This window comes from Limulus polyphemus, unplaced genomic scaffold, assembly GCF_000517525.1.
Source record: "Limulus polyphemus unplaced genomic scaffold, Limulus_polyphemus-2.1.2 Scaffold5512, whole genome shotgun sequence".
Classification (NCBI taxonomy): domain Eukaryota; kingdom Metazoa; phylum Arthropoda; class Merostomata; order Xiphosura; family Limulidae; genus Limulus; species Limulus polyphemus.
The window spans coordinates 31469-42876 of NW_013671122.1; the positions used below are offsets into that span (position 1 = coordinate 31469).

General features: G+C 34.5%; 1 protein-coding gene across 1 annotated transcript in view; it reads left to right on the plus strand.

Annotated features, from left to right (window-relative positions):
* Nucleotides 1-11408, plus strand: part of LOC111089193 (adenylate cyclase type 2-like) — a gene marked incomplete at its 3' end in the record, with an annotated part of 54957 nt that overhangs the window by 22175 nt on the left and 21374 nt on the right. Inside the window, exons 2-3 of the mRNA XM_022401225.1 lie at nt 7177-7325; nt 8617-8970. Coding sequence (XP_022256933.1) covers nt 7177-7325; nt 8617-8970 — 503 coding nt within the window. The remainder of the gene's footprint in view (nt 1-7176; nt 7326-8616; nt 8971-11408) is intronic.

Here is an 11408-nt window from a genome sequence, read left to right on the forward strand (position 1 = left end):
AGAATAAACCAGTTTTATTAAGTAAAGACTGTGTCGTTAAAATTTCGTCGGAACGAAGTTACGGAAAGTTTATTAACAAACGTAACAGTATCTTAACGTTAGCCACAAACCTTTAGAAGGTGATTTTTAAGCTCTTGTTGTAATATCGTAACGTTGTTAGCCATTTTTACACAGTCTTAAGAGAAACGTGTGTTAGAAGAAAGCATTAAACTAAAGGATAAAAATAACAACGTTTCAGGTTCCCCTAGTGGATAAAACTAAAAGTAATAAAATATACCCTAGAACATAAAGGCACTGAAGCAATCCAAATGTACTAGCTTCCTAGTATTCTGGTCAATATTTCATTCCAAAAGCGTGGTTTGTGTTTTAATTAACCCTTATCATTGTTCAGCATGCCAGGTTTTAATTGCTTTAGCTTCTATTTGTAGTAGTGAGAGCTGACTGGTAACTTTGTCTGTTTCCCAAGAGAAACCAATCTCCTAATGTACGTTATATTGTGATAAACATGTGACAAGTCACGTGTAGTTTATTATTATACAGGATTACTTGAGGCAGGGAGACTCAACAATGATCTGTAGTTCACTGTTTCTGTACTGTAACCGTACGTGAGTAAAGTATTGTTTAAACTCATAATTTTACGTTTATCTACTGCCCAACTTTAATACCGGTATATTTCAAACAATACTGAAGGAATTATATATAACATAAAGAAACATTCTGAAAGTATTTGTTTGTTTGCTGTTAAGCGCAAAACTACAGAATGGGCTATCCGTGTTGTGCCCACCACCGGTATCAAAACCCGGTTTTCAGGGTTGTAAGCCCTCAGCTTTGCCACTGAGCCACTAAAGAAAACAAACAAAATAGCTTCTCCGGCGAGACGTGCTTAATACGGCGAATTTCAGAAGAGGGTGGTGAGAAAAAAAAACCTTTAAAACCTGACTTATATTTCCGCTGTTTACTTTGAAAGATTTTTTTACGGAACGTTCTTTTTTTTTTTACCAAACACCGTGTGTAATAAAAACAGATTCCTTACGAAAGGAGACAACCATTTTTCTCAATTTAAGTGTTTCGAAGTTAGTAATGTATTTACCTTAACTTTCTTCACTTGTGAAATTCCGCCAGCGCCTGCTGAGTAAATAAACATTGAAACGACTTCCAAAACTTGGGTATTCTTCGTACTTATAATACAAACAACGTGTTAGGAGTGACACCTGGTGACTGATATTAGTTTTATCTATATATTTGTCCGTACGTTTATTCTACTTTCTTTTTATGTATTTGTTAATTTCATATGCAGAGCCTGTGCAAGTTGGTGTTGTGATGTTAATTATGATTTGAACAACCTGATTTCAGAGGGCTTACACGTTGTACTTAAATTTAATAGTTGTTATATGTTAATTATGCACCACCGCCATGCCTTACGCGCTTAAGTAGGTTAGAGGACTAGACAGACAGATCGGAAAATTTGCATTAATTAACAGTAAAAGTCACGTGATTTTATGAAAAATTACTGCAAGTACTAACCTTCCAACACATGTGTATTTTGAAAGTTTTGTACAGAAATTAAATCACGAGAAATGAAGCAAACCAGACAGAAGCAACATCTGATTACCCTTGCGGTACACGTACAGAGTAAAATTTTTACAAGCTTGTGAAACAACGCTTTGATACGAACAACTATACTGTGTTTCGTAATAACAGGTAGCTTTTTTTTTCTTTTTTACAAGTGTATCAAACAACGGTTTGATACGAACATACATACTGTCTTTCATTTCATAATAGCAGGTAGAAAAAAAAATGTTACAAGCTTATGAAACAACGCTTTGATACGAACAACTATACTATGTTTCGTAATAACAGGTAGCTTTTTTAATGTTATTACGAAACATAGTATAGTTGTTCGTATCGAACCGTTGTTTCATAAGCTTGTAACATTTTTTTCTACCTGCTATTATGAAATGAAAGACAGTATGTATGTTCGTATCAAATCGTTGTTTGATACTCTTGTAAAAAATAAAAAAGCTACCTGTTATTACGAAACATAATATAGTTGTTCGTATCGAACCGTTGTTTCATAAGCTTGTAACATTTTTTTTCTACCTGCTATTATGAAATGAAAGACAGTATGTATGTTCGTATCAAATCGTTGTTTGATACACTTGTAAAAAAGTAGTAGTTTTGTTTACAAGCTTATGAACATACATATACTGCTTTTCATAATATTAGGTTGTAGAAATGTTTGATACGAATTTCTATACTGTGTTTAGCAATAAAAGGTAGCAAAACTGTTTACAAGTTTATGAAACAATGGCTTTATACGAACCTCTATACCGTGTTTCGTAATAACAGGTACTAAATTAATTAAAACTGCGTTGTTTTTTACTTGAAATGTTTACTGTTTTAGTTAGTTAAGAACAAAGCCACACAATTGGCTATCTGTGCTCTCCCCACCACGGGTATCGAAACCTGGTTTCTAGCGTTGTAAGTCCGCAGACATACTGGTGTGCCACCGGGGGGGCTACTTGAAATGTAACGAGATGACTGCACGTTTTGTATAGGTGATGCCTAAAACTTGAAATTGTGATATAATAAATGCTGCAATAAGATATTGGGTAAACTAACCGTTGTTCGAAATAATGAAAAAATCCGTTACTTTGAGTGATTATGTAAATTAGCTGCTTTAAAGAATTATGACGAGAAGTAATTACGTAAATTGTCCCTCTTTTGTCGAAAACATCGATTTAAATAATATTATCACGTATATGATTTATCTCTTAGGTTTTATGAGTTTGTTCATTATCAGACTGAAAATATTTTATACGTAACATAGCTTGATTGACAGGTTTCAAGAGCGTAATCTTCTTGTACTGATCACGTTAAGAAACCGGCCAACTAAAGCAGAAGAACAAGAGGCCTATACTATATCTCAGGAGAACTCTCTTCAATCACTGTTTACAGGCCTATACTATATCTCGGGAGAACTCTCTTCAATCAGTGTTTACAGGCCTATACTATATCTCGGGAGAACTCTCTTCAATCAGTGTTTACAAGCCTATACTGTATCTGGGGAGAACTCTCTTCAATCAGTGTTTACAGGCCTATACTATATCTCGGGAGAACTCTCTTCAATCAGTGTTTACAGACCTATACTATATCTCAGGAGAACTCTCTTCAATCAGTGTTTACAGACCTATATGAGATACAGTATAGGCCTGTAAACAGTGATTGAAGAGAGTTCTCCTGAGATACAGTATAGGCCTGTAAACAGTGATTGAAGAGAGTTCTCCTGAGATATAGTATAGGCCTGTAAACAGTGATTGAAGAGAGTTCTCCCAGTTATAACTAAGGACATGAAAATGAACATAATAGATACAAGTATTGAAGTTTGATGTAAACACTGATTGAAGAGAGTTCTCCTGAGATATAGTATAGGCCTGTAAACAGTGATTGAAGAGAGTTCTCCCCAGATACAGTATAAGCTTGTAAACAGTGATTGAAGAGAGTTCTCCTGAGATATAGTATAGGCCTGTAAACACTGATTGAAGAGAGTTCTCCTGAGATATAGTATAGGTCTGTAAACACTGATTGAAGAGAGTTCTCCCGAGATATAGTATAGGCCTGTAAACACTGATTGAAGAGAGTTCTCCCAGATACAGTATAAGCCTACTGACATTAAAGTTGCATTAGTTACTGACGTTAAATTTGGATTGGCTACTGACATTAAATTTGGATTGGCTACTGACATTAAAGTTGCATTAGTTACTGACGTTAAATTTGGATTGGTTACTGCCATTTAAGTTGGACTTGTTATTGACAGACAAGTTTGATTGGTTATTGACATTAAATTTGGATTCGCTATTGATATTAAAGTTGGACTTGTTACTGACAGAGAAGTTTGATTGGTTACTGACATTAAATTTGGATTCGCTATTGATATTAAAGTTGGACTTGTTACTGACAGAGAAGTTTGATTATTTGAATGGCTGTTTTCTTTCAAGAACAAACTACAGTATTGTTAGGAGTGGAAAATAAAGCAACATTTATAAATCTATTTCTGGGAACCTCCAACCCAGTTTTCTTATCAATGACCAATCCAAATATTAGTTTACGATGGTGTAACTGTCAGTGATCTTTAAAAGTCCGTAACCTTTACACGCAGTAAGTACTTTCTCGTCACAAACGATGTCAGTTTTCATTTGGTAACCAAAACTATTCTACGAACCACGTACAACTTATAACACAACTTTGTGTTACTGTTTTGACATAATTTGTATTTCAGTTCTTACAACGTAAATCAACAAGGTATTATATGTCCTTCGAGGCTCAGTAGTCTTTGTCTAAACTGGATTTTGGGCTCAATAATCTCAGTCCAAACAGATGATGCTTGCAGTACCATTTTACGGACACGCTTGACATACTGAGAGGAGGACCAAGGAAGGTTTAGCGAACACCTTCTGTAACAACTGTTTAAACACAATGTGCTGTTGGACAATTGGTTTGTAAGAAATAAAATGTGAAGTATATTGAGTTTTATTTATAGCCACACTATCTTCATAACATTATTGATCAAGACACACAGTAGTGTGTCGTGTGGCCAAAAAACAACCTACAGGACACACTGGGTGTTATTAACAGGAGTGATAGTTTAGCAATTTTCCACCTTCAGTAGCTCGGACTGTGGTGATCCAAACTATCACACATTTTCAGTAGATGTGCTCCACTGGACTCTTACTTCACATACCTAATTTAAAGACAATCTATTAAGAAATACACAAGATATAACATATCTAATTTTCAGTGAATTTCTTCCTATTTTTTTCGCACCAAAAGTACGGAAACTTTATTTGATAGAAACACATACTTACCTTTTATGGATTAGCTTCTAATTTGGTACACTGTCAGATCTTTAAAGCCTATAATTAGGAGTCTCATTTGGTGTAAATATAAGCCAGTCATTCAACCAAAACTTATCAACTTTAACGAAAATTTGTGAGCACGCCTACGCAAAATGTTACGTGAGCTATCGGTCTAACATTTTTACTACAGCTTCACTTGAGAGTAAAAGTGAACCTTTTTAGTTTTTTGTCATTCGGATTAACGACGCCTGATTTAGAGCAGCAAAACTATAAGGTAAAAGGTCGTGCAGATACAGTAGTATTGGTTAGGCCAAGTAAACTAGATTACCAGTTTCTAGCTCAAGTTTTCAAAATAATCATACTGGTGGACGGTTATTATTCATTATTCATTGCCAACATTTAAGCACACAATTGCTAAATTTTATGCAATTATCCTAATCAAACAGCATTTAGGGTCACGTGATATTAGCTTAAGCAATAATGATGCTTGTTACGGTTGTACCAATTTCATGGGGGTGATGACAAGAAACTGTTAATCTAAATTCCATGGCGTTACTATAACGGTTTGCTTTGTTTTGAATTTTGCGCAAAACTACACGAGGGCTATCTGCGCTAGCCGTCACTAATTTAGCAGTGAAAGACTAGAGGGAAGGCAGTTAGTCATCACCACCCACTGCCAATTCTTGGGATACTCTTTTACCAACGAATAGTGGGATTGACCGACACATTATAACGTCCCCACAGCTGAAAGGGCTAGCATGTTTGGTGAGACGTGGATTCGAACCAATGACCTTCAGATTACAAGTCAAGTGCCTTACCATCTGGCTATGCCGAGCCTACTATAAAGGAAAATATTAACACTGTTTCAGAGAGGAAAACTACCACCAAATATTTCAAAAAATCTTATTGTTTCTGTAAAGTATAGGTCTGTTCCGAATAATAGGGTAGCGATCCTGTAGCTAATGTTGGTTACTATCGAGTGTCACTTTCTTACTTGCTGTGGTTTGTCGGTGTGTATTGACAGAAAGTCAAGATATCTAATCAAAAACACCTTAGGTGTGAAATAATGTGCGGCCAAAAAATGAATGAAATCAAAATTGGCGGCCAAATTGGTAGCTACATTTATAGCATTGATAATAATTTTACAGCTAATATTCATTTATTAGTTAGCTAGGCCACGTACATTGTTTTACCCACCATCATGGCCCAAGTTGAACAAAAAACTCGGCCTAGTTAACTAATGAATGAATATTAGCTGTAAAATTATTATCAATGCTATAAATGTAGCTACCAATTTGGCCGCCAATTTTGATTTCCTCCACTTAAGTCGCACACTGAATTCTTTTTGGCTGCACTTTTATATATTATTAACATGAAATATGCTGTTAGCACAGCCGGCTTGACGGTCCCTGGTATTAGGCGAAATACCTCGTCGGCACCAGATGTAGTATGTTGAACATATTATTATTATTTGCTTTACCTATAAGTTCATATAAAAGATGTGATCAATAATTCTGAACTAATCATTAACAATTATTAAATCTTTAGAAACGTCATCGTATTAGTTAAAGAAAGTATTTTTTATCCTGTATTTAGGTTTTATTTGAATTTCTACAATATCAGAAAACTTACATACACATAAAAATTTTTGTTTAGTAATAAATACTTATAGATTGATTAATTTCAACTTGTAATTATTATTGGGATCTAAAACTCTTTCGTTCTAAACTCTCCATATCTAGAAAGGTATTAGTGGGATTACGGTCGAAAGCGTAGTTTAAATTGTCACGATTTACGTTTACTTAGTTTTATTTACGAACTTGGGCTGAGAATGTATAGATGATTATCAAAAACCTGTTTATAAGGTTGTTAACTTATGTTTTAGTGTTTTAACAAGGTTTCAATTGATCAAATTGCTTATACATTCACTGCAAAGAACCTTTTTAAAAACCTTAATTATATTCAATCATTACATAGATTCCTCATGAAAAAAAAAAGACTAATTTAACGAATAATAAATAATAAAAAAATAAGTTTTTTGCAGAGTCTTGAACTTAAAATAAACATATAGATTAATTAATCTGTGAATGAAAGACACTGCTATATTACTTTATAGGCGTTGCTCATTTCAGAGATAATCGTGTGATCGATTTGTATTCGTCACAGCAAATTTTTAACAATCGTAATACGTTTTCATTGATCAATAGATGGGTATACTTATTCTTCACATCAGCGTTTTTTTACGTATTTGTTGACTGAAACTTGAACTGTAGAATTGAATCACAAGTTAAAATATAACTGTCTTTTCATTTCACTTCAGATTGCAGAATGACACCCGCTGTTGACTTGAGCGACCTCAAACGGCGTTATTGTGGCAGACTTCAACATTCCCTCTTTTTGTCTCTGTTGACGATATGTTTGTTATATGGCCTCGTTTTCATGGTCGTCACCCAGGTCGTATATAATCGGGTAAGTTAAAGCTCCAGCTTGAAAACATTGGTTCTATTTTTTAAAAAAAAGTTCTTATAGATACAATGATTGCTTATTATTTGTAAAGGTCGTTCATTTTGCTACACAAACAACATTGAATCACGTTTTAGTAACGTGGAAAGTTAAGGCTCAACTTTCTGTAAATCGCCGCGAGAGCGCAATAAAACTCAGTATTTATTAGATAGTTTAGATATTCTGATGAAGAGCTAAACATCTGTGATACGCTGACATTACATTTATTACGTACTCACGTCATATAAACGAGAGGATGACGGGTAATTTTTCAAGAACAGTTACATCGTATTGTTCGACCACATTGTTTCCTTAGTTTTGAGGGCTAATAATCAGATGAGGAACAGGAGAAATATAGAGTCGGGGGGGGGGAGGGTGATTTGGTGGACAATGAGGTGGACATACTGTGAGAAACTGGTTCAGTAAACCCAAGCTAAGATCCTTCCTTCATCTCATTTACTGAGAAAGGTTTACCATTCGAACGAAGGATTTCTGATACACAATCAATCACCATCTCTGTGTATTGTTTGTTTGTAATTAAGCAAAAAGCTACACAATGGGCTATCTGTGCTCTGCCCACCACGGGTATCGAAACCCGGTTTCTAGCGTTGTAAGTCCGCAGACATACCGCTGTGCCACTGGGAGGCATCTCTGTGTAGAACCGTACTGAAGGTTTCATATAGACAGGGTATCACCGTCTCTGTGTTGATCCTTACTGATAGTTTCAAATAAACAGTGGATCACTATCTCTATGTAGAACCGTACTGAAGGTTTCATATAAACAGGGTATCACCGTCTCTGTGTAGATCCTTACTGATGGTTTCATATGGACAGGGTATCACTATCTCTATGTAGAACCGTACTGAAGGTTTCATATAGCCAGGGTATCACCGTCTCTCTGTAGATCCTTACTGATGGTTTCATATGGACACAGGATCGCCGTCTCTGTATAGGTACTTGATACCTGTAGGTTTCAGATAGACTGTAGCTCACTGGTGTTTTGATCACTTATTAATGTAGATTAAATAGTTTCAGATAGACTGTAGCTCACTGGTGTTTTGATGTTTCAGATAGACTGTAGCTCACTGGTGTTTTGATCACTTATTAATGTAGATTAAATAATAATTTGCGAGTGATACAATTTTTTATAAGAATTGTAACAAATAAAACATTCATTGACTGAACAGATCCTATTATATGTCATTATTTTTTGTAACTATTTTTTCTAACGATATCTCTGTTGTTGTTTTTTTTTCAGAACTTTTGGGACGATTCCATTCGTTACCTTACTTTAGTGACCACGCTGGGCGTCCTCTTTGTTATTCTTGTATTCCTACTGCCGATAGAGGGCGTTGCTGAGTATCTTAATTGGCTTTTAGGATTTTTAGTTTGGGCAGCCATGATGGTGACTATTTCTATTTGGAGTTATGTGAGGCCTGTTCAGGTCAGTACTGACAACCTGTTGCTCGTCTACCTAACAATATTTACTATCAATACCATGTTACCCCTGCCAAGACTCTCAGCTCTCATTACCTCACTTGTCACAGCTGTCTCCCAGGTGGCGCTATCAGCAGCCTTAGCGAACTTTGAAACCGACTATCTCGGAAGTCAGGTACGTACATAACACGAGAGTGTTACACGGTTGTTCCCAAGTTTGCTTGTTTTTTATGTTATTTTGCTATTTAAAATATTAAAATAATAATAATAATAGTTCTGTTTACTCTACAACATTTAATATCTACATCTTCAGTGCAAGTTCAAGAGAAAAGTTGACAATGGGTTTAGGCTAGCTTTAATGTCATCTGTGCAAAGTAAAAATGGAAACTTACACATTTTAATTTTTGTACTTACTGCGGGAGAAAACTCATAAAGTTCAAAGGTTAAATCTAGGTCAGTGGTTTCCAGCCTGGGGTCCGCGAAGGTAATACTGGGAGGTTCGTGAGTTATTTTATTTAAATACACGGAAGGACACAGAATAATAACACGTAAAAAGCTGAGACTGTCCTATAACTGTCACAGTTTATCTGACCCTCTAAGTATGTGAGAAAAGCCGAGACTGTCCTATCTATAACTGTCACAGTTTATCTGACCCTCTAAGTATGTGAGAAAAGCCGAGGGGTCAGATAAACTAGTGACAGTTATAGATAGGACAGTTCTAAGTATGTGAGAAAAGCTGAAACTCTCCTATCTATAACTGTCATAGTTTATCTGACTCTCTAAGTATGTGAGAAAAGCCGAGACTGTCCTATCTATAACTGTCATAGTTTATCTGACCCTCTAAGTATGTGAGAAAAGCTGAGACTGTCCTATCTATAACTGTCACAGTTTATCTGACCCTCTAAGTATGTGAGAAAAGCCGACCAGTTCTCGTGGGAAAAAATTCGGAACTTAGTTTCAATAAAGCAACATCAATCAGCTCATTAAAGAAGTATTTTTTTTGATAATGATGTTCTTTTAATTACACCTTCAGTTATATATCTTTTATTTGACAGTGAAAAATAGGAAAACAAATTTGTTAGGTAGATGAAATCTTTCAAAAAAAGATGGGGTCCGTGGGGGAAAAAATAATAATAAAAAATGGCCATTGGAGGTGAAAACGTTGGGAACCACTGACGTGGGTGAAAGACAAATATTTATTAATTTTCAGACATATACTCAAAATGAGAGGCACCAAGGTAACTAACATTTTTTTTCAATTAGTTAATTGTTTTTCTAATTTTTTTTTATAAAACTTTTAAAATGTTAATAGCGTCATATAGAGATTTTCTAAATAGGTGTTTGTAGAGATTTACTAAATAGGTGATTGTAGAGATTTACTAAATAGATGATTGTAGGGATTTTCTAAATAGGTGTTTGTAGAGATTTACTAAATAGGTGATTGTAGAGATTTACTAAATAGGTGATTGTAGGGATTTTCTAAATAGGTGATTGTAGAGATTTTCTAAATAGCTGATTGTAGATATTTACTAAATAGGTGATTGTAGAGATTTACTAAATAGGTGATTGTAGAGATTTACTAAATAGGTGTTTGTAAATATTTTCTAAATAGGTGTTTGTAGAGATTTTCTAAATAGGTGATTGTAGAGATTTTCTAAATAGGTAATTGTAGAGATTTACTAAATAGGTGTTTGTAGAGATTTTCTAAATAGGTGTTTGTAAATATTTTCTAAATAGGTGTTTGTAGAAATTTTCTAAATAGGTGTTTGTAGATATTTTCTAAATAGGGATTTTAGACAGTTTCTAATTAGGGATTTTAGACAGTTTCTAAATAGGTGTTTGTAGATATTTTCTAAATAGGTGTTTGTAGAAATTTTCAAAATAGGTGTTTGTAGAGATTTACTAAATAGGTGTTTGTAGCGATTTTCTCAATAGGTGTTTGTAGAGATTTTCTAAATGGGTGTTTGTAAATATTTTCTAAATAGGTGTTTGTAGAGATATTCTAAAGGTGTATTTTATGATGGTGGTTCCTTTGTAATAAGAATGCGTTTTGTCAAGTGTGTTATTTTAGTAACAACACAAAAAGAAGCAGTTAAGAAGCAGACAATTACAATGTTAATATTCATATAAAACGCAGTTCCAATATACGTATCTTATGATATGGGTACCTGAAATAGCTAGACAGACTGATATGTCTTTCACGTACAACAACTGGATACCCTATAAAATAATTCTATACTGTAGGTACATAAAAAACAGGTACAGCGACCTCTATAGCTCTAACAGAGAATGATTATACACCAGATAGAATCATTGTATATGGTGTAGAATACTTGAACATCAAGTATGACACTTGTATATCATGTAGTATACTTGTACATCATGTAGTATACTTGTACATCATATAGTATACTTGTACACCATGTAGAATACTTGTACATCAAGCAGTATACTTGTACATCATGTAGTATACTTGTACACCATGTAGAATACTTGTACATCAAGCAGTATACTTGTATATCATGTAGTATACTTGTACACCATGTAGAATACTTGTACATCAAGCAGTATACTTGTATATCATGTAGTATACTTGTACACCATGTAGAATAC